General features: G+C 45.5%; 1 protein-coding gene across 4 annotated transcripts in view; it reads right to left on the bottom strand.

Annotated features, from left to right (window-relative positions):
• Positions 1-25709, bottom strand: part of ARHGEF4 (Rho guanine nucleotide exchange factor 4) — a 200729-nt gene that overhangs the window by 10258 nt on the left and 164762 nt on the right. For 3 of the 4 annotated variants that reach the window (XR_012506933.1, XM_074363416.1, XM_074363417.1), the window contains one exon: positions 8034-8173. Coding sequence is in view for 2 of the 4 variants with exons in the window: in XM_074363416.1 (XP_074219517.1) it covers positions 8034-8173 (140 nt within the window). In the remaining 2 variants the exon portion in view is untranslated. Of the gene's footprint in view, positions 1-1075; positions 1301-8033; positions 8174-25709 lie in introns of those variants that run through there. The other variant, XM_074363418.1, reaches the window with a different exon arrangement.

Here is a 25709-nt window from a genome sequence, read left to right as displayed (position 1 = left end):
AGAGGCATTCTACCTCAAGGGAGCCCAGAGGTCACCAGGGCCACCACTGGGTGGGCTTCTGGACAGAGCCCTGTCCTGGCACTCTAGCTGAGGTGCAGCTGCACCAAAGCCAAAGCTCAAGCTGGACAGGCTGAGGGGTGAGCGGTCCGGGCTCACTGGGCTGGCAGTGAAGAGCAGAAACTGGCTCCGAGGCATGGGGGGGGTGGATTAAGTGCGGACAGGTGGGGGACTGTCCCAGTGGAGAGGCAAGTTCAAGAGTAAGAGAAGCCAGGGACAGGGGGCAGGATTCCCTTTTGTGCCCCTGAGATTCTGAACGGCCTGGGAAAGCCAGGTTCTGCCTCCAAGTGCCCCGCCATGACCACCTATCTATCACCTCTCCACCCTGCCCCATCTCTCTCTCTCCCACACACGCAGGCCAGTGGAGGATTCCACCCTGACCGTCCGGGAACGCGGCTCGGCTCCCGCGCCACGCAGCGGGGGCGGGGCTGTTCGGAGAGCCCAGCTGCAGGGGGCACGGGTGGTGCGGCTCGGCCTGTAGTGGGGAGGGGGCATGTTGACTGAGACCCTAAAATGGGCAAAGCAACAGCAGGTAACCAGAGCAGAGGAGCCCACTCATCCTCCACGGACATCTCAAGCCACGCAGAAACGCATGTCCAGTTCGGCGCACACGTTGGTCACATGGCACGGTTCCCAGACAACCGCGGACAGCGCGGCCACAGCTGCATCTGCATCCTCAGTTACACACGCAGACGCGCCATTTTAGTCACACACACACACACACACACACACACACACACACACACACACTACAGAGGACAGAGGTAAGGGCTCGGTGCACACGCGTCACCGCGCTCCTAAGTCACCTACCCCGCCGCACCCCGTGGGGCGCACACACACACCGGCCGCGGCACCCGGGGCTGGAAGGGAGGCCAACCCTCGGCCGGCGGCGGCGGCGGGCGGGGCTGGGCTCCCGGGGCCCGGCCGCTGGGGGCTGGGGGCGGCGGCGGACCCGGCCGGGGCGCGGGGGCAGGAAAGACGGACCGCGGCGGAGGGGACCCGCGCCGGCACCACTCACCCCGGCGGTCAGCGGAAGGCCAGCAGGAAGATGAGCACGACGTTGATGAGGACGAGCAGCGCCAGCACGGCGAAGACCACCACGCGCTGGGCGCCGGGGGGCAGGTTGCAGCGCAGCAGGGCGCGCAGGACGCTCCCGGGCGGCGCGGGGCGGCGCCGGGACTGAGGGGCCTTGGCCATGGCGCCCGGCCGCCCGGCCCCGCGCCCGGAGATCCCGCCGCGATAGGGCGGCGGCGGGGCGGCCGGAGCGCCCGGAGTGGGGCGGAGCCGCGGCGCTCGCTCGGCCCTGCTTCTCCCTCGCCGCCGGGGCCGCGCGCACCGCGTCCTCCCGGCCGGGGCCCGGCGACCCGGCGGCCGACGGGGGCGGGGCAGGGTCGGGCGGCTCCCGCGTGCGCCGCGCTCCGCCCGGGGCGCCTCCTCTGGCGGGGTCTCGGCGGTCCTGGCTCCGCGCCGGCCGGGCGCGTAGGTGACCGCGGTGGCGCTCGTCGGGGGAGGGGGGCCGGGGCCTCAGGGACCCGCCCCTACTTCCCAGATGAGCAAATGCGGCTCTGAAAGGTCAGGCAATCCTCCCCGTCATAAATCGCCCAGGATTTGAACACTGGACAGCCGGGCGCGATCCACGCCGAGGCGCTCCAGAGGGGCCCTGCCGCAGGACCTCTCCTTACTGACCTTGCCCATCAGAACAGAATTTTGTTTCTATGGGAAAGCAGCCGGCTCCTCCCGCTGCCCGACCCAGCTGTACTGCGGTATCATTGACAAAAATTGCACACAACTTGAAATTTTGATATACACTATAAAATAATCACCAGAATCAAGCCAATTACCATATCCATGGCCTCACAGAGTTACCTTTTTATCTGTGTGGTGAGAACACTGAAGCGCTAACCTCAGTACATTTCAAGTACAATACAGCATTGCCAACCATACTCACCCTGCGGTACGTTAGACCTCCAGAACGTACTCATCTTGCATAATTAAAACTTTGTACCCTTTGACCCACACCTCCCCATTTCTCTCTCTCTCCAGTTCTCGCCAACCACCATTCTAGTCTGCTTCTCTGAGTTTGACTTTTAGAATCCATACATAAGTGAGATCATGCAGTGTTTTGTCTCTCTGCATCACTTAGCATAATGTCCTCCGGGTTCATCTGCGCTGTTCCAAATGGCAGGATTTCCTTCTTTTTTTAAGGCTGAATAATATCCCATCGTATATATACCACAGTTTTCTTCATCCATTCATCCACTGACTGGCACTTAGGTGTTTCCATCTCTTGAAAAAACACTGCCCTGAACGTGGGAGTGCATATATCACCTCAAAGTCCTGATTTCACTTCCTTTGGATATACATTCTTAAGTGAGATTGCTGGATCATATAATAGCTCTTTAAATTTTCTGAGAACGGCCATACTGTTTTCCAGTGTCTACACCATTTTACACACCCACCCACCAACAGTGTGTTAGGGTTTCCTTTTCTCTACATCCTCACCAACAGTTATCTTTTGTCTTTTTGATAACAGCCATCCTAAGGTGTGAGGTGACATCTCATTATTGTTTTGATTTGCATTTCCCTGACATTGGAACATCAAGTGACGCTGAGCGTGTTCTTTTGAGAAATGTCTATTCAGGCCCTCTGCCCATTTACAAATCGAATTATTTGGGTGTCTTTTGCCATTGAGTTGCATGAGTTCCTTATACATTTTGGATATTACCCTTTATCAGATATACGGTTTGCAAAATATTCTCCCACCCCCTAGGTTGCCTTTCGATCTATTGATGGCTTTCCTTTGCTGGGCAGAAGCTTTTAGTCTGATGCAATCCCACTTGTCTATTTTTGCTTTCACTGCCTGTGCTTTCCAAATGTGTCATATCCCAAAAAATCGTTGCCCAGACCAAAGCTTTTTCCTTGCATTCTTCTAGGAGTTTTATGGCTTCAGGCCTTACATTTAAGTCTTTCATCCATTTGAGCTGTTTTTTGAGAGTCCAGTTTCATTCTTCTGCATGGGGTTCAGGAGCTTTTAAAAAACCCTCATGTCAGGTACCTAGGGTTTTGCTTCTACGGCCTCCCTGACAGAGCCTTGCAACCTTAACCTGTAGAGCTCAGAGCTCACGTGCAGGCATCCTCTTCCCTCCATGGTGGGGAGCTCCATTCCAGTCACCGGGCCTCTTGGATAGGGCAGAAGGCTGCAGCTGAGGGGGCCGACGAGCCTGAAAAGCAGCTCAGATGTGGGCAGAGATTGCGAGGCTCCATGCTTAGCACTGTGACTCCCGCGGCAGAAGGAGCCCCTGGAGGGATGGTGCGCAGAGGCTGGGCGCTCCTAGGTGGGTAGCTGTGCACTTGGGCGTCTGTGCGTGTGCCGGCACTACATGCATGGGTGAGCAGAGATGAGGGTACCCGTGGCTGTATCCATCCTGCTGAAGAGGCCAAGTGGGTGGTGCGATGTGGGCTGTCTGCCTCCCACAGATCTAGTTCAGCCTGGATCCATCTGTCTCATTGGGAGAAACAGTCTTCTTGTCCTACCCAGCGTTTCAAAAAACTGTCTCAAGATTTTCTCCCTCAGGCTCTCAGGAGGATTGTGGGGGCTCCCTGCCACCCCAAATCTCAGCGCTCCTCTGGTAAAGCTGTGTGGCGTGCCCTCTGGTGAGGTGTGGCTCAGAACCCTTGACTTGGGTCAGATGTTTCATTGTGCCCCAGTGGTTCCAGAACCATCAGACACCCAGGAAGGTGGGCACAGAGGGCTGTGTGTCCTCAGGCCACCAGTCAGGGTGGTTTGGGAAGTCACTGGTCAGCCCGGCACTGAACGCTGTGTGTCTCCAGGACCTGCTGGTCTGCCGTCCGGCCTCGGGGCTGAGCCTTAGGACTTCGGCCGTGGCCCAGTTCTGGGTGGGGCTTCTGTCCCTTGTTCAGCTGAGGAGCCTGGGAGAGTTTAAGAGGCATGACCACCTCTGAACCTGGGCCAGGATGGAGGACTGAGAGGTGGCCTCTGTCCCACCCGGGACACCCAGCCTTTAGATCCCGGTGATCTGGACGTTAGGCAGGGAAGACGGCAGCAACAGCCTTTTCTTGTGTATTTCACGACAGAAAAACCAAGCCAAAACAGCTCAAAGGAGAAGACCTATGCCCTTGAGGTGTTCAGGCTGGATGGATCCAAGTCGGGGAGGGGAGGGTGAATGCAGGAGGCTGCAGGGCATGGCCCACCAGGCTCGCTGGGTGGGTCTGCAGGTCTTCCAGGGGCAACACTGATGGGGAGATGGGCGGGGTTGGGGCGGGGCTTCAGGAGGGTGAGGGAAGAGGAAGGCTGCCCTGGGATGTTGGTCACAGATCACTTGCAGGCCTGGCTTCAGGGCTGTGAGCTCCTCTGCCCTGCCTCTCGGAGACCCATGTCCAGCTGTTGTCCAGACAGGGCGCACCCGAGGTATCTGGGACACAGACCAGTACTGGGCTCATCCCCGGGGCTGGCGAGCGAGTGCAAGAGCCCACGCAGGTCCAGAGACAGATGTCCAGGATCACAGGCACTGGGAAGAAAGAAACTCCTAGAGAGAGGGTCACACTGACTCCATGGAGGGGACTTGCGGCTGCAGTGTTCCCTAAATGCTCCACCAAGAAGTGCTGGGAGCAAGAGGACGGCCGGGCTGTCTTCTCCCCTCAGTGACCCTGCAGTCCACCTGCTGCGCTGCCTAACTGTGGGCAAGGCTCCTTTTATGCTTTAAGCCCCAGGTTGGAGGACAAGCTCTAGACCTGTCTGCCCTCTAGTCTGAGCATCATCTCCTCTTGGCAGGATGATCCAGGAGCTTCCCCTGGTCCCCTTTGTCCTCCAGAGCAGGGCGGCCTGGCAGGAAGGGGAGACACTGCCGTCTGCAGGGCATTGGGGGGCACCAGGAGACCCCAGGTCTCCTGGCCAGGAACTGAACCCTACTCTCCTCTGGTCCCCTCTCACAGCTTGCCTGCAGGGTGATGGAAATGAAAAGGGAACAATGTCTTCCAAAGACACCTCCTCCTTTCAGGCCTCAACTCTTCAGAAAAAATCCCTGGGCCAAGGATGTCCTCAGGCCTGACGTCAGGGATGCTGTCTGGCCTAGCGGGTTCGGGCAGAGAGTGGGAGGCAGAGAGAGGGCGGGAGGAGGGCGAGGAATTGGGCAGGCGGTCCCAGGCCCGGGGCACGGGCATCTGGAGAAGGCCCTAGAGGGGACAGTGCTGAAAGGAGAGAGGGACACTTCCGGGCCCCGACGTTAACTCATCCTGCAGGAACCCAACAATGACGAGGTGCGAGGTACAAGTTAGGCACAGGGAATACAGTATGAACAAAACATGGCACCCTCTCCTCATCCACGAGGGCGGAAGCAGAAAAGGCCAGGTGCCCGCAGACGTGAACTGCCCGCCCCGCCCGGGGGTCAGCTCCCTGAAGGCAAGGCTACAGCCCCAGCACAGCTCCATCCCAGGCCTGCAACACTGCCCCACAGACGCTAAACACTCAGTGTGTCACATGCACACACCACCCACGCAGACCCTCACATGGTCTCACACACTCGCTCCTCCTCCTCACTTACCCAAGGCCCAAAAGAGCTTCGCTGACCCCATCCCCTCGCCCCCAGGGTCCCCTGCCCTGCAGGCCAAGTGCTTTCCCTTCCCAGGTAGGAAACTGAGCAGGGCTCTCTCCTTCTGAGGCCAACAGGAGCAGGAAAGCGTCTCAGTTTAGAACGCGACACCCACGTGTTCTTAGAAAACATAAGTGAATGTGTGATCTCCAAGCGAGCCAAATGGTACTTAGGACGGACTTCCCTCCGACCTCTGTCCCTGCGCTCATCTCCAAGCCTGAAACCCACAGGGACCCCCAGCAAGCCCTCCGGCTGCGCCACGGTGACTGCGAGGGGCGGGGACCCCCAGCAGGATGCGCCGCTCTCGCAAGACTGAGTGAACTAGCCTTTCACAGGAGAATCCCCTTATGCCTCTTAGGAGAATCTTTTCTTTTTGGGGAGGCAGGGGAGAGGTAATTAGGTTTATTTATTATTATTACTTTATTTAACTGGAGGTACCGGGGATCGAACCCATGAACTCATGACTTCTGCATGTTAAGCATGTGCTCTACCACTGACCTATACATCCTAACCCCTGGAATTTCTGATAAAGTGCATCTACTGAAGGCTGCCAACGAATCGCAATGAATACTGCCTTTCCCGGTACCCCGTATACCGGGGTGCAGTGACTCTCCTACGTTGCCGAAGGGCCCAGGTGCCACATCCACCCCACACGGAGGAAACAGAGGCCCGAGAAGGGAGTGACCTGTCTCGGGTCCTGCGCTAGTCAGGGGCAGGATGGTGGTCAAACCCAGGCCCTGCCCTTCAGGCCGAGCTGCCCACTACAGGGATTTCTGTATTAGCATCTGTAAGTCCTGGTGGGTCCCCTGGGGAGAGCGGGCTGGGGGGCACTGACCAGGTCAGCCCGCTGCATCACTGGAGGGGCGCCTCCGCCGGACCTGCCCACCTGCCCCCCGGGGGCACACCAGGGCCCAGGGCAGACCAGCACCCTGGAAGCTCTGAGAGCTCTAAACAGAGGGCACAGCATCCCCACCCTGTCCGCTCAGCAACCCTGAATGCCGGGAAAGACCTATGAACCAAAGAGGAAACAAATTCTCTGAGCAGCAAAAATAAATACTGCACTATTCATAACCTAAATTACCTGCACTTCCCTCATCAGCATGCCCTCGGCCGGAGCCTGTCTGTTCCTCTAGAGCGCTCCTGGCTCTCGGCTTTCCTCAACCAAAGCATCTTAGAATGAACAGTTTACCCAGGGCCCTAAAGACACCTCCCCACCGGGAGCAGGATGTCATGGACCGGGATTCCCACCAGGTCGGAGACCACGGCTATAAAAAGCGGACACAAGATCTAACAGCGCAACCCCGTGGCCAGTCAGGTAACCCCACACCCCTTCAGAGTTCCTGAAGGCTTTCTGTTACTATCCTTCCTCAGTCATCCTCATCACGGGAGGTTACCACGTCCAGGTTACTGACATTTGTTATTTCAGTCAGTCCTCCTGTAAAGGTGTGGCTACCCTACATGTTCAGTTTAGTCAACCGACGCTCAGAGGTTACCTGCGCCCATCTCCACACCTGGTCGCTGGCAGGAGGAGCTGCCATCCAGGTGTGTAAGGCTCTCGCCTGCCCCTCGTGGCCTCCCACCAGGGCTGGGCCCCACGGCTGAGGAGGGCAGCTGAGCCTTCAAGGAAAAGTGAACCATTCTCTGAATTCTGCGTAAGACGACACCACTTTGGAGCACCTTCCATTCAAAAGAGCTTCCGAGAAGCCCTTAAAGAAAGGCTTCACGTGTTAGAAAAACCAACACATTTGCATGCTTATTCCTTATGCATCACAGATTTTGAATTATTTAATGGCTATTTTATATCACATTTTAAAATTGTTATTTACTTTTTTACTTTGTGGGGGAGGTGATTAGGTTTCTATTTATTTACCTATAATGGAAATACTGGGGATTGAACCCAGGGCCATGTCATGCGAGGCACACACTCTGCCACTGAGCTACACCCACCTCCCTGCAATGCCAGTACTTTTGAGCTCTTGAAGTCAACAGGAAAGAAATCACTTGCTGTGGCCTGGTCCTGCCCTGGCCTCCCTCCTACCAAGGGGAGGGGCTTCCGCCCCAGGACAGGGTTACAGGGGTTACATCACAGGTCCTGGGTGCCGCACCTGCTGTTCTGGGTTCCCTATAGACCCCAGGAGGGCAGAGCGGAGGTGGGAGGTCCTGTATTTGACAAGCTCTGCTCCTGGAAACCACATGCAAAAGTGAGAGCCACAGGCTGACCCTGGGCTGTGTGCCCGGTGCCACTGTCGTCTGCTTGAAACAGAGAGACTGCAGACATCCAGGCTGGGAAGTGTGCGCTGAGGTTGCCCAGAGAGCCATGCGGCGCGTCCCAGGCCTGTCCCGTCACCCACGCAGCCCTGACCCTACCTCGTTGATGGCCAGCTGCTCGCCGCCACCTCCAGGGTGGCTGTAGTGGTGGCTGGAGCTGTGCACGTCCTCGTACAGGTCCTCCTCACTGCCCGCCTCGTCCGCACGGAGGGCCGGGTCCAGAGCTCCATCGGGGAGGGCTGCAAGGAGAGAGCACAGATGGCAAAGGGGAGGTGATGGAGGGGACAGGCAGAAAAGGAGGCAAGCCTTTCTGGATAAACGCTCTTTCTATGAGAGGAGGGGAAAGGTTGGGGAACCAGGCTTTCAAACCATTCTTGCTGCAAAAATGTCATCTGGTTGAAAAAGTCCCACCGTCACCGCAATATGATGTAATACACAAGTACCTGACACGCTTCACACTCAGGAGTCCCCTCCTGTTGAATTCAGTTAAAACCACTTACCAGTGTGTCACGTATACATGGCACAAGGCCCTTCAAAAATGCTACTCATTTATTATGAAGTATATATATACATATATGTGTGTGTATGTGTATTCATCTCCAAAGAAATGTACAGTATATGCAGGCAAATATTGTTTGAAAATTAATAAAATGAACTCCCATGGTACTTATCATCCTGTTTAAGAAAACACCAGAATCAGAATTCAACCTCCTGTACACCCTACTCCAATCCCATGCCCCCCCTCTCTTCAGAGATAGCCAATTTGTCAAGCTTTTTTAATAAATTATACCTGTGCTTGTCTTTGTTTTAGCATTTATTTCTATTGAGTTTTGCATGGTTTGACCTCATATAAATGGAACCATCCAGTAGCTTTTCTTCTCTGATTGATTTTTTTTCCTTACTGAACTGCTCATGTAGGTGTGATGACTCATTCTCACTGATGCTCAGTCCTGAATTTTGTGAGTGTTTCCTGTTTTACAGGTGCGCTGCACGCCTGCAGGACCGTGGGTGGTTTCCTGTGCTGTTGCTGGTCTGAACGACAGAGCTGCAGACAGACCCACGTGCTGCCTGGGCTCACATCCCAGAGTTTTTCCCGGGCAGTGACTCCCAACCTCTTGTCTGATTGCCCCCTGACCCGAAGAGCCTTTTATATATTGTTTTCCTATTTCCTCCGGTGGAATTTTAATACCATAAATATACTGTGTATTTTCAGTTCTGTGGCTCTTTGGAGGGTCATGAGCCATTGTAATAGCTAATAAGATTTTTGCCGCCCTTGGATGAAATCATTATCCTGGTGTGACTCCACAATCTTGGGTATAGACAGCTAAGTGTGGCATCCCTGGGTCCTGGGTACACCAAACTGTTCCCAAGCTAGCCTAACAATTTAGCCTTCAGCTCCCCATACACCATATCCTCCCAACTCTTGGGGTGGGTGTCAGCAGCCATTTTCATTTTTGATAGGCTGATGGGTATGAAATGGTATCTTGCTGTATTTTTTTTTTATTAAATTGAAGTACAGTCAGTTACAATATGTCAATTTCTGGTGTACCGTACAATGTCCCAGTCATGCGTACACATACTTCTATTTGTTTTCATGTTCTTTTTCATTAAAGGTTATTGCGAGATATTGATTATAGTTCCCTGTGCTAAACAGAAGTTTGTTTTTTTAACTATTTTTATACATGGTGGTTAACATTTACAAATCTCAAACTCCCAACTTTATCCATCCCCCCGGTAACTTATTGTTTACTATGTCTCGGAGTCTGTTTCTGTTTTGTAGATGAGTTCATTAATGTCCTCCTTTTTCTTTTTTTCAAGATTTCACATATGAGTAACATCATATGGTATTTGTCTTTCTCTATCTGGCTTACTTCACTTAGAATGACAATCTCCAGGTCCATCCATGTTGCTGCAAATGGCATTATTTCATTCTTTTTTATTGCTGAGTAGTATTCCATTATATAAATATACTACAACTTCTTTATCCAGTCATCTGTCAATGGACATTTAGGTTGTTTCCATGTCTTGGCTATTGTATATAGTGCTGCTGTGAGCATTGGGGTGCATGTATCTTTTGAATTAGAGTTCCCTTCAGATATATGCCCAGGAGTGGGATTGCTGGGTCCCATGTCTCACTGTAGTTTTAATTTAAAATTCTCTGATTACTAATGAGTTGGATGTCTTATCTATGTTTATAGATTATTTATATTTCCTTTAATGTGAAGTGTCTATGTCTATTGGATTTATTTTATCTCTAATATAATCATTAATGTAAAAAATTTATTTCTATGCATATAGATTTTTATATACATACACTTTCCCCTCCATTCTGGATACTAAATTTGCCACCCATCTGTGTCACAAGTATCATCTCCCTGTTGGTGGCATGCTATCTCTTTAAGGTGCTTCTAAGAAAGTTCTTCATTTTAATATAGGCAAATTTATTAATCTTGTCATGTGTGGTTTATATTTTTTGTGTTTAGGAAATTCTTGTCTACCTCAAAGTTTTACAGATATTCTCCTATGTTGTCCTTTAATGTTTTATAGTTTTTCTTTTGACATTTAAGTCTTTAATGCACTTGGAAATGATTTTTGTGTATTGTGTGTAGTTGGAATCTGGAATCGTGTGATTTATAAGAAATATGTATTTGACCCTCAACCCTGGCACAGAGTTCCTAAAACCCTTGGAATTTCGTGTGATGAGTGATAAAAAGCACCTTTTGTTATGTTAATAAGAGAGGATGGGGTCCCCTGCAGTAACCTGGGAGCCCAGTGGTGTGAGCCCAGGGAGGGAGCAGGCACTAAAAGCCTTACTCCTGACACACAGAGTCAGGAGCCTCAAGGAACCCTCGTCATTTTTACTTCATTTATGTTTTTAAACTATTTTATCATGGAAGCTTTCAGATGTGTACCAAGAAAGAGATGACAATATAATGAACCTCGTACACACGTCACCCAGCTTCAGCAGTTCTCAACCTGTGGGCAATCATGTTTCATCATCTATATCCCCTCCTACCAGATCCAAGACGTGACATAATTTCTCCTGTAAATACGGCAGTATAGGTTTCTAAGAGATGAGGAGTCTCTTTTTAAAAAACATAACCACAATACGCATCTAAAACAAACTATAGACCATCAAAGGTTGTCTATCCTACCTTCCCCTCTAGGGCATTAAAAATCCTTTTATTTGAAGTAACTCAAGTCTAGGGTTTTGCGACACTAGTACAGAGAGGTCCTGTGTCCCCTTCACCCAGTCTCTCCCGGTGATTCCATCTTATACCACACCAGTGCACCATCACAGCCAGGAAACTGCCCGTGGTACAAGGTGTGTAAATGGTTCTCTGTCATCTTATCATCTGTGGAGATCTGTGTAACCACCACAGCAACCAGTATGTAAACTGTTGAGGTTGGCTTTTTTTCACTCGGCCAAATGTCCTTGAGATCCAGCCAAGTTGCTACTTGTATTTTTCACTTTACTCTTTTTTATTGCTTACTGGTATTTCATGCAATACAAGTACCCGTTTGTTTAACCATTCATCCAGTGAAGGATATCCAGGTGGTTCCAATATGAGGCTGTTACAAATAAAACTACTAAGAACACTTGCGTATAGGTTTTTGGGTGGGCATCAATGTTCATTTCTCCTGCATCAATGTGATTGCCCAGGAGTGCAACTGTTGGGTCTTGTGATAGTTGAATGTTGAGCTGCCTGAGAAACTGCCAAACTACTTTCCAGAGTGGCTGTGCCATTTTACCTTCCCTCCAGCAATCCAGTTGCTCAGAATCCTCACCAGCATTCGGTATTGTCACTATTTTATACTTTGAGTGTATGAGAATGTTGCATCGCGGTCTTAATTTGCATTTCCCAACAGGCAGGTGTGTTGAGCAATGTGTTCATGTGCCTATTTGCCATTCATGCATCTTCTTTGGTGAAGTATGTCTTTGTGGTTTTTTTTGTTTTTGGCTATTGTCTAATTGTATTGTTTATTGTTTTAATGTTGTGATTTGAAAGTTCTCTGTATATTTTAGATACGAGTCCTCTGTCAGACAGGAGGTTTGTATGTATCTTCTCTCAGTGTGTAGCTTATCTTTTCATCCTCTTAACAAGGATTTTCATAGAGCAAAAATTTTACATTTTGATGAAGTTCAGTTTATCACTTTTTCCTTTTATGGGTCAAGCTGTTGGAGTCATGTCTAAGAACTCTTTTACTAAATCCTAGTTCCAAAAGATTTTATGTTTTCTTCTAACAGCTTTATAGTTTTACCTTTTACACTTAAACCTATGATCCATTTTGAGGTTTTTCATATAATATGTGAGATTTAGATCACAGTTCATTTTTATTGCCCATGGATGTTCAATTGTTCCAGCATATTTGTGCAAAAAACTGCTTTTCCTCTACTGAATTGCTCTTGTACCTTTGTCAAAAATCAGTTAGTCAAGAGGGGACATTACTACCAATTTTACAGAAATAAAAAGAATTATAAGATAGTACTGTCAGCTCTTAAAATCAACAAATTAGACAAATTAGATGATATGGGTAAATTCTTAGAAAAACACATGTACTAAAATGGACTTAAACTGACTAAAACTATAATCAGAAAGGAAACTGAATCAAAAATCTCCTAGCAGAGAAAAGCCCAAGGTTTGTTGGCTTCACTAGTGAATTCTACCAAACATTTAAATAAGAATTAACATTAATTGTTCTCAAACTCTTCCAAAAAATTGAAGAGGAGGGAATACTTCCACCTTATACCAGACACCTTATGTAACACCACATGGAAAAATTAACCATCTTAAAGCCAGACAAAACACTATAAGAAAAGAAAACTACAGACAAATCTCCCTTTATAAATAGAGATGCAAAAATCTTCAGCAAAGGATTAGTAAACTTAATTCAACTAGTGAACTACCAGCACATTGAAATGAACAGCATATTAAAAGAATTAGGTATCTTGACCAACTGGGATTTATTTCTGGAGTACAAGAGTGGGCCAACATATGAAAAGCATTCAATGTAATATACAATGTTAATAGAATGATCATCTCAATTGATGCAGAGTGTTGACAAAATCCAACACTATTTCATGATGAAAACACTCAATAAACGAATGTACACTCAACAGAAGGGAATGTCCCCAGCATGATAAAGGGCATATGTAAAAAACCCACAGCTAAGTCATACTCAATGGTGAGAAACTGAAAGCTTTTTCTTTAAGATCAGGAATAAGACAAGGATGTCTGCTTTCACTGTTTCTAGTCAGAACAGTATTGGAAGTTCTGGTCAATTAGACAAGAAAAAGAAAAGTCATTCAAATTGGAAAAAAAGAGGTAAAATTATCTCCGCTTGTAGATGACATAACCTAATTGTAGAAAACTCTAAAGAATTCACAATAAATTGTTAGAGCTAATAAATAACTTCAACAAAGTTGCAGAATATAAATCAACACACAAAATCAGTTTGATTTCTATATACTTGCAATGAACATTTTGAAAAGGAAAAAATTTTAAATTCCATTACAGTAGCATTGAAAATAATAAAATAGTCAGGAAAAAGTTTAATCAAGGAGGCAAAAGATTTGTACACTTAAAATTATAACATTGCTGAAATACGTAAAAAGAAGATCTAAATAAATGGAAAGACATCCCATGTTCATGGATCAGTAGACTTACTATCTTTGAGATGACAATACGACTCAAAGCAATCTACAGATTCAATGCAATCCCTATCAAAATCCCAATGGCATTTTTACAGAAATAGAAAACTCATTCTAGGGGGGAGATGCCAAGATGGCAGAGAAGAGAGACTCACAGCTCACCCTCTCCCACAAATACACCAAGAATTACATCTACAAACCCATCAAATCACATACAACACCCACTGAACTTGCAGAGTGTCTCTTGTTTTGAAATACAGGAGGATTCTCACAAAATGCATTTATACTGTATAGCACAGGGAACTATATTCAGTATCTTGTAGTAACTTATGATGAAAAAGAATATGAAAAAGAATATATGTATGTTCAGGTATGACTGAAGCATTGTTCTGTACACCAGAAATTGACACAACACTGTAAACTGACCATACTTCAATAATATATATTATATACAAAAAATTAAAAAAAGAAAACTCATTCTAAAACTCTAAAACTCAAGGGACCCTGACTAGCCACAATGATCTTGAAATGAGAAAAATTAAGTTGGAGGATTCACATTTCCTGATTTCAAAACCTACTACAAAGCCACAGTGATTAACACAGAGTGGTACTAGCATAAGACCAATAGAATAAAATAGAGACCCTAGAAATAAACCCTCACATAAATGGTCAATTGATGTTTGACAAAGATGCCAAGACAGTCAATGCGGGGGTGGGGGGGGGAAGACCGTTTTTTCAACAAACAGTGTCAGGAAACTGGATACTCACATGGAAAATAATGAAGTTGGATCCTTATGTAACACCACATGGAAAAATTAACTCAAACTGGATCAAAGACCTAAACATAAGACCTAAAACCATAAGACTCTCAGAAGAAAACAGGGGGAAAGATTTATGACTTTGGATGTGGGAATTGTTTCTTGTATATGAAACCAAAAGCACAGGCAACAAAAGATAAAACAGATAAGTGGGACCATCTCAAAATTTTAAAATTTTGTGCACCAAAGGATACTCTCAAGGGAGTGAAAAGGCAGCCCACAGAATCGGAGAAAATATTTGCAAACCATACAGCTGATAAGGGATTAATATCTAGAGATATATAAAGAACTACAATTCAAAAACAACAACAAACTGATTTTAAAATGGGTGGCAGGGTGGGGGAAAGGTACAGCTCAAGTGGCAGAGCACATGCTTAGCAGGCACGAGGTCCTGGGTTCAATCCCCAGTACGTCCATCCCCAGTACTTCCATTAAAAAAATAATAAACCTAATTACCTGCCCCTCCCCCACCAGAACCAAACTAAACACACAAAATGAGCCAAGGGTTTTGGGTGGACATTTCTTCAAAGAAGATCTACAGTGGAAAACAATTTGGTAGGTCCTCAAAAAGCAAAACATAGAATTTGTATGTGATCTAGCAATTACACGTCTAGGTATGTACCCAAAAGAATCAAAATCAGGGGGTCCAACAGATACTAGTAAACCAACTTTCACAGCAGCATTATTCGCAATAACCAAAAGGTGGAAACAGCCCAATGTCCCGCAACAGATAAATGGATAAACAAAACGTGGTGCACCCACACACTGACTTAGCCACTAAAAAGGAAGGAAGTTCTGATACACACTACCACACAGATGAACCTTGGAAATGCCCCTTTAAGTGAAATGAGCCAACACAAAAGGAGACACGGTGTCTGATGCCACTTACAGAAAGCACCTAGAATTCTCAGTGACAGAAAATAGATGAGTGGTTACCAAGAGCTGCTGGGGGAGGAGACCAGGGAGTTACTGCTTAATGGTTATAGACTTTCCACTTGGAGTGATGAAAAGGTTCAGCAGAGTCTGGTGGTGATGGTTGCACACATTGTGAAAATAATTAATGCCACTGAATTATACACATAAAGTGGCAGTTTTTAAAAATAGCTCTAATGTTACCTTTAATGGAAGAATTGGGTTTGGCAAAAGGGGACACAGTCTAAAGAAAGAGCAGTAACAACATGGCGTGATGGGGATGTATTCCTTACGAATAATTTAATAAGCTCATATTAACAATACCGATAGTAACCAATACTAATACTAACTTATCCTGGCTGAGGGTTTACATCCACCCGGTGTCAGGCATTGTGCTACGTAGTTTACGTGGATGACTTAATTCTCACGAAACGTCTCCGAGTTGAGAATTCTAATGATCTTGATTATTTTACAATCAAGGGAACTGAGGTTGACAAAGTGAGAAAGCTGGCTGGTGGCAGAGCCAGGATGTGGACCCAGGCCTATGCTATTAACCGTTACTCTGTTGTAGTAAAGAGTTGCCTTTGCTGAAAACACTGTGCCTGATTGAAATCGTCTAGTCTGACATGAGCAGTGGATGGGAGATAGACTGTGTTCTCTTCTGCAGAAACTCTTTTCATAGCCATGCCTCTTGGGTGCTTCAGCCTAGCCACGAGAAGGTCTTGGCTATAAGGTGAAAGTTCAGTATAGATCCCCTAAAAGGGATTGTTACGGAATCGGTCAACAAGGACTATAATGATATATTAAAATCAGACTAATGTAAGTTCCAAAACGGCCGAGCCAGGAAACTGACAGCAAAATGGCAAATTTAAAAAAATCTATATTTAAAAAATTTAAATCCACAATTTAAAAAGATTAATCATATAGACCCCAGAAACCCACTGAATCATATGCTTTACATGGTTGAGTTGTATGGTACATGGTTTATATCTCAATAAAACTTTTCTAAAAATTGGTTGGCTACACTCATTTGGCGCTATTTCAGAATTCTCTATTCTGTTCCATGAACCTGTCTTTTTCTTCAATATCACACAGTCTTGTTTTCTACAGCTGTGTAATAATTCTTGAAATTTAGTAGAATGGTTCCTCCTACTTTATTCTTCTTTTTTAGAACTGTTTTAGCCAATTTTGTTCCTCTGCCTTTCTATATAAATATTAGAATAATCTTGTCTATAATTATAAAAAACCCTGCTGGGATTTTGAAAGAGGTTGTATTAAACCTGTGTATCAGTTTGGAGATAACTGATATCTTTGCTCTGTTGAGTCCTCCAATCTGCAAACATGTAATCTCTCTCCATACTTAGACCTTCCTTGATTTCTTTCAGTGCTGCACTATTTTAATTTTGTTCTTTTTTCTAGTGCTACATTATTTTATTCCAGCCATCCTATAATTTAATCTGTAAATACTATATTATACGTCTTAAAGGACAGACTCTCTCTTTCTCTCTCTCTGCCACACCTCTTTGGGGAATTGAAAAATGAATGGTCTCTTTGAGGGAATAAAACAGAGTCCTTGAAAGGGTCACTACTTTTTTTTTGGCTCTTTCGTAGCCAGTCCCAGCAGCTCACAAAATGATTGCTCATCTAGCAAATTCTGCAGTCTGGGCGAAAAGAAAAGCAAGTTTCAACATGAGTGTCTCAATGTTTTTATCATCATCTAATCACCAGCTTCCAGCGCAGGGTCTGGGACAGAGGAGGCGTCTGCGTACACGAGGGAGAGGAGGGGCAGTCGTGGAGGTGATGGCGGGAGGGCCACCCTAGGACCACAGTCGGGAAACCCAGGCGCTCGGCTGGGCGGGGGGCGGAGCCTGTCACCCGCCCTCCGAAATGCGGCTCAAACTCTTTTCTTACAACTAAGGCCCAGGGAAGATTCACATGCAGAAGCATTAAAGGGTGTGGCCCAGGGCTCCGCAAGCATTTTTCGGGTAAATAAACAAATAAACACAACATGGCCTGGTCAAAACAGAGTCAGTCTTAATTTGGATTTTTAATTTTTTGGCGGGAGGTAATTAGGTAGGTTTGTTTGTTTATTTGCTTGCTTGTTTATTTGATGGAGGCACTGGGGACTGAACCCAGGACCTTGTGCAGGTGAGCATGCGCTCTACCACTTGAGCTATACCCTCCCCGCTTGGATTTTTAATTTTTATGTAAGACAAGTCAGCTTTCTGATGCACATGAGAGCCTAATAATTTAGAACGTTTAGACGGTAGCACAGCGAGGACCCTGGGTTCTAGACCAAAGGTCGGAAGGGGCCCCGTTACCTCTGATGGATGCACCCACGCAATTCTGTCTCCGCGTACAAGGAAAAGTGGTGGCTCTTCCCATGAGAGGACACTGCCCCAGGCGAGAATCTTCTATGTCGTCCCAGAGCCCTGGAAATCAGTGGTTCCTAAAGTGGGGTCCCAGGCCAGCGGCATCCCTTGGGAACTCGTCAGAGATGCAGTTTCTTGCCCCTCCCCAGCCCGGCTGAATCAGAAACTCGGGGGTGGGCCCCGTAGGCTGGTGTGAACCGCCCTTCCGGAGACCCTGGCCCAGAGCTGAAAGTCTGAGACCCTCTGTTCTCAGTCCGGGGCCCGTTAACAACGTGACTTACTAACTCCCAGGGACATTCTGCTCCAGCAGAGTCAAGACGGTCTTTGGGGGTGGCCTCAGGGCCCTTTTAGGAAATTCTAAAGAGCCTGGCACGTCGTCTCAGCGTAGAAACAGGAATGTCAGAATGTTGGGGTGTCCGGAGGGGTGTCCGCGGCCCTGGCTGCTCCCTCAGGGGCTTTCACTTACTGTAATATGCATTTGTTTCTTCCTTTCTGAACTCACTGAAAAGTACTCAGTGCTTATCTACTGCGTGTGTCACCCGACACATGCTGGGTTCTGAGGACACGTGTGAAGAGGATGGACACCCTCCACCCTGCCCCAGGGGCGGGCAGGAATTGGGGGTGGGGACGTTAAACCAACGATGAAGCGGCAAGCTCAGGGACTCTCCCAAGCGTGGGAGGTCCTGGCCGCCCTGTGGTGGGGGTGACCTGTGGGATGGGGGGGTGGGGTGGGGGGTGGTGAAGAGAGTTCCAAGCAACAGGAACAGCATCAGGCCCTCAAAGCAAGACAGCTTGAGGACACGGAAGGGTCCCAGAGTCCCAGAAACAGAAAGAGGAAGGAGAGGCCGAGGCGAGGGCTGACCGGCTGTCCTGGGAAGGACAGTGGCGCACAGTGTTATCCTGGGCAGCCGGGTGCTGAGCAACCAGAGCACATTTTCAGGTCCAGCCTCAAGGGCTTCTCCCCTCATCCTAGTGACACGAGCAGAGAAGGTCCAACTAGGTGCCCCGTTCCATAGAGGAGGCTGCTGGGGCTCAGAGAGGTGAAGTTCCTTTCCCCAAATCACCCAGCAATCAGGGCTGTTTTCACCAGACTAGGGCTGTTTTCACCAGACTAAGTCTGTTTAAGTTCTGTCTTTCTCCCACATGATGGGTTCCAGACGAGGTCTGTGCGAACCGCCCACTCCTTCATGACTAACGCACTGCTGCCCTGCCTCCCTCTGGGCTGGAGCCAGATGCACTGCGACTTCCGGCCCTGTGACGACAGCCTGGCCAGGGAGGCGGCAGGCCGGACCGAGGATGGGGGGGCGGGGGCTGGGCAATCTCGTGTGTCCTCGTCGTCAGGCTGTCCTCTGGGCGTGACTAGTCCCCTCCTCATGTCCCCTCTTTTGCTCTGGTGCCTCTGCTCATGGGTGGTCACCTGCCTTCCACTCTCAATCCTGTCCGGCTTTCAGGTTAAAAAAAATTTTTTTTTTAATTCATAGACTTAATTTTTTTAGAACAGTTTCAGATTTACAGAACAATTGAGCAGACAGTAGAGAGAGTTCCCTTACACATCACCCCTCGTTTCTCTTACTAAGATCTTACACGGATAAGGAACAGTACTTACAATTAATGAACCAATATTGAGACATTATATTTTTCCTACTACTATTGTGTTCCCATAATTTCTCCCTTCATATCTGTTCTAGACACATTTATTAACTAAAGTCCATACTTTCCTCAGATTTTCCTTAACATCCTTACTGATCTAGGATTCCATATCACATTTAGGGACCTTCTCAGCTCAAGATTTTTGATTCAGGTTACACAAAGCCTTGCTTAAAGTTTTCAGAAAGCTTTTTTTCATTCGGCAGGTAAAACTTTATGACATCTATAACACCAAGTCTGAATCCCCTCTGCACCTCAAGGCATACTCAGGATCTCCTCACAGGCAAGACTTTGAACTTCTCTCATTCTCACCAACCTCCCTGTTCCCTTACTGCTGGGACTGAAATAACTTTGAGAATTTACAATGTACCGCCTACCTGACCTATCAGAGTCAAGCCTACCTGTGAAAGGGTATAATTAGACACATCACACAAAGACTCGGCGCTCACAGAGGTTAAGACAGTGGCTGAGGGTTCACAGCCAGGCAGCAGCAGAGACAGGATGAAAACCTGCCCACGTGCCCACAGTCTTTCCCACACCTCTCGGGGGCCTCCGACTGTCCGCCTTCATTGGCACACGGCTCCTCGCCTCCCCTGGCCTTCTCTCCCATGCACCACCACCCTGCTGCCCCTGGCTGTTTGGTGCCATGACTCCCTATTATTTAAAGAATTCAATTTCTGGAAAATCAAAGTGCAGGTCTTCGTGTAGAAGAGATGCTTTCTGGTTACAATGACTTCAGGAAGCAATTACATTAAACCTGTGTCATGCCGTCCTTTAGCAGTGAGTGAGACATGATTTTTGATATCTGGCTTTTTATGTTAGACAAACGTGAAGCGCAAATTTTAGATAATGTCTTTGATTTTTCCACTTAACCTATCGACTCCACAATAGAATATTCTAGATCATAGACTTTTGGAATATGAATCCAAAGGAAGCAATGTCTTTCCCAAATTACAAGTTTTGGTAAATCAATCCCATGCTCCATAATAGAATGAAATTATGTCACGTAATGACAAATTTCATTTTCACCTCAATACTCTGCAATGCAATAAAAGCATATTGTGTGTTACTTTAATAATTTTCACTGAAAAAAATTAAACATCACGATTATTCATGGTGAATTATAATTATAGCTGAGCAGTTATTTTAGACAAATTAAGCTTTTAAAAAGGCTTTTAAATTTTTAATTTATTTTTAACTTTTTAACTTAATTTAATTTATTGGGAGGGGGAAGTAATTAGGTTTACTTACTTATTTATTTTTTATGGGAGGTTCTGCGGGTTGAACCCAGGACCTCCTGCATGCAAAGCATGTGCTCTGCCACTTGAGCTATACCCTCCTCCCACGAAAGCCTTTAAAATGATACAATTTCCTTCTTCCTTAAGTTAAATGCAACAGAGCAATCTTAGAAATCTAAAAGGTGTCTCTGCTCAAACATTTCAAGAAGAAATGCCAATCCTTCTTAAACTCTTTCAAAAAAACTGAAGAGGAAGGAACACCTGCAAACTCACTTTATGAGTCCATACTTACCTTGATACCAAAACCAGAAAAAGACATCTTTGTCTGACAAGAAAACTGCAGACCAATATCCCTGATGAACATTGATGTAAAAGTCCTCAACAAAATACATCCCATTAAAGGGGTCATACACCATGATCAAGTGCGATTTACCCCACGGATGCAAGGATGATCCAACATGTGATAGTCAATTAATGTGATACACCACACTAACAGAATAAAGGATAAAAATCACATGATCATCTCAATGGACGAAGAAGTGTTTGACAGAATTCAACACGCTGTGATGATTAAAAAATCCCTCAAAACTAGGAATAGAAGGAAAGTATCTCAACATAATTAAGGCCATGTATGAAAATCTTACAGCTAACATCATACTCAGGGACGAAACACTGAAAGCTTTTCCTCTTAGATCAGGAACAAGACCAGGATGCCCACTTTTCCTACTTAACACAGTCCTGGAAGTCCTATCCAGAGCAATTAGGAAAAAAAAAAAAGATCCAAATTAGGAAGAAAGTAAAATTGCCCGTCTGCAGATGATATGATCTTATATACAGAAAACCCTAAATATTCCAAAAAAAAAAAAAAACCGTGTTAGAATTAATAAATGAATTCAGTAAAACTGCAGGATACAAAATCAATGTCCAAAAATCAGTTGTGTTTCTATACACTAACAAAGACCATCTGAAAAGGAAATCAGAAAAAAAAAAAATCACATTTACAATAGTACCACAAAGGAATAAAATACTTAGGAATAAACTTCAATAAGGAGGTGAAAGATTTTACTGAAAACTACAAAAAATTAAAGAAAGAAATTAAGGGTGACACAAACAAATGGAAAGACAGCCTGTGTTCATGGGTTGGAAGATTTATTATTATTGAAATGTCCATAGTACTCAAAGTGATTTACAGATTCAATGCAATCACTATCAAAGTCCATAAAGGCACTTTGTTTTATGGAAATAGAAAAACAATTCTGCAATTCACATGGAATCATAAAAGATCACGAGAAGCCAAATCAGTCCTGGGAAAGGATAACAGGCATCTTAACTTGATTTAAATGTATTATGAAGTCACTGAAACAATGTAGTAGTGGCATAAAGACAAGACCTGTAGACCAATGGAACAGAACAGAGAACCCAGAAATAAACCCATGCGTATATGCTCAACTGATCTTGGACAAGAGTGCCAAGAATATACAATGGAGAAAAGATACTCCATTCAACAAATGGTATTGCGAAAACTGGATATCTACCTAAAAAGGAACAAAACTAGACATTTATCTTACACTTTACACAAAAAACTCAAAATGTCTTAAAATGAGACCTGAAACTGTAAAACTACTAGACGAAAACATAGAGGGAAAGCGTCATGATATGTGTCTTGGCGACGATTTCATGGGTATGACACCAAAACAACAAGCAACAAAACCAAAAATAAACAGGTGGGACGATATCAAACTGAAAAGCACAGCAAAAGGAACCATCAACAGGGTGAAAAGGTAACCTATGAAGTGCGAGGAAATGTCTGCAAACCATGCATCTGATAAGAGGTTAATCTCTAAAATATATAAGGAACTCCTACAACTCAATAGCGAAAACCTAATAACTCAATTTAAAAATGGGCCAAGGACTTAAATAGGTTTTTTTTTCCCCAAAAAAGACGTACAAATAGCCAACAGGTAGATGAAAAAAAATGCTCACAGTCACTAAGCATCAGCGAAATGCAAATCAAAACCACAATGAGATATCACCACACTCCTGTCAGGATGGCTATTATAGAAAAACAATAACAATAAAAACCCAAAATAAGCCCCCAAAGGCGACAAGTTTTCGAGAGGATGTGAAGAAATTGGAACTCTTACACACTCTTCTTAGGAACGCAAAATGTTGTAGCCACTGTGGAAACAAGAGGGAGGCTCCTCAAAAAATTAAAAATAGAACTACCATATTATCATATCATAGCAAACCCATTTCTGAATATTTATCCGAAAGACTAGAAGTCAATATATCAAAAAGGTATTAGCATTCCTATGTTCATTGCAGCATCATTCACAATAGCTAAGATGTGAAGACACATTAAATGTCCAGCAGCAGATGACTGGATAAGAAAATGTACACTCTTGGGCATTTATCTAGAAGAAGTGCCAATTCAAAAAGATACAGGCACCCCAATGTTCACAGCAGCATATTCACAATAGCCAAGACATGGAAACAACCTAAATGTCCATCAACAGATGACTGGATAAAGAAGATGTGGTATACTTATAAAGTGGAATACTACTCAGCCATAAAAAAGAATGAAATACCATTTGCAGCAACGTGGATGGACCTGGAGATTGTCATACTAAGTGACATAAGCCAGAAAGAGAAAGAAAAATATCATGTGATATCACTTATATGTGGAATCTTAAAAAATGATACAAATGAACTTATTTTACAAAACAGAAACAGACTAACAGACATAGAAAACAAACATGGTTACCAGGAGGTGGGGAAGGGATAAACTGGGAGTTCAAGATTTGCATATACTAACTACTATGTATAAAACATAAACAAGTTTCTTCTGTATAGCACAAGGAACTACATTCAGTATCTTGTAGTAACCTAAAATTAAAAAAAGCAACTGATTTCTGTATGTTGATCTTGTATCCTGCTACCTTGCCAAATTCTTTTATCAGCTCTAGTAGTTTTTGTGTGACGCTTTTAGGGTTTTCTATATGTAGTTCTATGTGAAGCTTCAGCAATCATTTGATTGACTAAGATTGGATATAATAGATTACCTCATACTTTACAAAAATGTAAAGAATCTCTATACAATGACCCCACATTACAAATCCTAAGCAGGTAGAAAAGCTAACAATTTAAAAATACATTTTTTTCAAGGAAAACAAGGTCAATGCATTGAAGTATTGCTTTATTTTTTAAGATTTCAAACTTGTGAAAAAATTTCATGTTCCTACAATTAGTAACATCATCAAATTCACTTGGCTGTGTTCTGTGTTTTAATAAAGCTTAGTGTATTACTAAATTATAAAAAAAGAATATGAAAAGGACTATATATATACATATGTGTGACTAAAAAGTTCTGCTGTATACCAGAAATTGACACAACATTGTAAATGACTATACTTCAATAAAAAAAAAAAGAAAATGTGGTACATACATAAAATGAAATACTACTCAATCTTAAAAGGAAACAACATGGATGAGCCTTGAGGACATTACGCTAAGTGAAATAAGCCAGTCACAGAAAGACAAATTCTGCACGATTACACTTATAAGGGGTAATCTAAAATCAACTCATAGAATCAAAGAATGGAATGTGGTTGTCAGTGGCCAGGAGGAGGGGGAGATGGGAGGTTATGAATAAACAGCATAAAGTTTCAGTTCAGCAAAATGAATCAGCTCTAGAAATCTGTATACAGATAACCGACAATAATGCATCGTACTCTTAAAATTTTGTTCAGAGGGTATGTCTCATGTTAAATGTTCTTACCACAATGAAATAAACTTGAGAATAAAATTGGCTTTGCTTCCCCACGAGGTGGCCCCTAAAAGAGGCAAGGATGTGCAGCTCTGATGTGTACCTGGCGGAGGCTGAGCTTGCCAATACCAGTTTCAAGTGGAGTAACTTTTCAAAGGTTGTTTCGTCTTCAAAGGCACATGGAACCCTCAATGTTAGCTGGTCTTTACCCCAACCTCATTCTAGTTGACCTTTCTGTTTGGGAGGTCTGCACCTCTCTTCAGCTTAGATCTAACATTCATGCCTTTTTCAGCTTATTATTTAAAAAAAAAACCCAAACCCTGCATAATATATAGTCACACCTTTAAAATAACCAATGCAAATAAATATATTGCTAACCTGGAGAGACGGGGAATTTATGCTTTACACTAATCTTGATAATCGTTTCTCTACAAATGCTGCCAGGCTCCCTCCTTCTGAGGCTGAGCATTTTTCACTGTCAGCATTTCATATGTGACGATATTGTATTTGTCGTAAGTCCCAAGTAATTGCAGCAGTAAACCCTTTCACAGTGATTATGGCTTTGTGAGTCAGAACAGTTTTTCCTGGATCTTGAAGATGTGGTTTGTAAATAAGTCTCTCATATTCTAAACCTGTCAGTAAAATATTGGTAGACGTCATTTCCACTGTTCTGTCCCCAGAATCAACAGCAGAATGTTCTTGCAACATGTCTCGATCTGTATTGTGTGATAAATGGTTTCACGATGGAAAGCGTTCCCACTCTGTGCCCAGAAGCCTACAGCTGTATAAGCGTCACATGCTGCCGGCCACAGCCACACCGGTTCACACTTGGGTACCTGAACATTTTGGCCCTGCAGTCATTGTAACAGCTTCCCATCGGGGGTTGAAGATGTGCTCTGGAGCCCATGACTTGCTGTCAGGCAGTGCCAGGCGACAGGAAGCAGTGCCCGCCCTGCCCCGGTGGCTTCAGTCCTTCTGGTACTGAAAACTCGCTTAAGTCCTCCAGAGGGGAGCTAGCTTCTCTTTAATTCCTGGCTCATGGCTCTAACCCCCTGCTTGCTCTTCTGCCTGGAAGCCTGACAGACAGCTCAAAGTTAACGTGCCCAAAGCAGACGTGCCAGCCCACCCTCCTCTGCTTGGCCCCCAGGGATCCATATCTCAATGGCCCACAACGGCCATTGGAGCTGGCTCTTCCAATTACTCAGAAAAGAATCTTGGAGTTCTCCTTGGCTCATCTCTTCTTCTTGAGAAGGAGGCAAGGGGGCAGGGCACAACCATTAAAAGAATGACACACCAATTGAGGACAGGATGTAAACTGGTTAGAACCAACTAGCACCAAGATGGTGGAAGATTCAACTCCCAGTAGACC

Source organism: Camelus bactrianus, chromosome 5, assembly GCF_048773025.1.
Source record: "Camelus bactrianus isolate YW-2024 breed Bactrian camel chromosome 5, ASM4877302v1, whole genome shotgun sequence".
Classification (NCBI taxonomy): Eukaryota; Metazoa; Chordata; class Mammalia; order Artiodactyla; family Camelidae; genus Camelus; species Camelus bactrianus.
The sequence above is the reverse complement of the archived record's forward strand: the minus strand, read 5'-3'. Positions and strand labels throughout refer to the sequence as shown.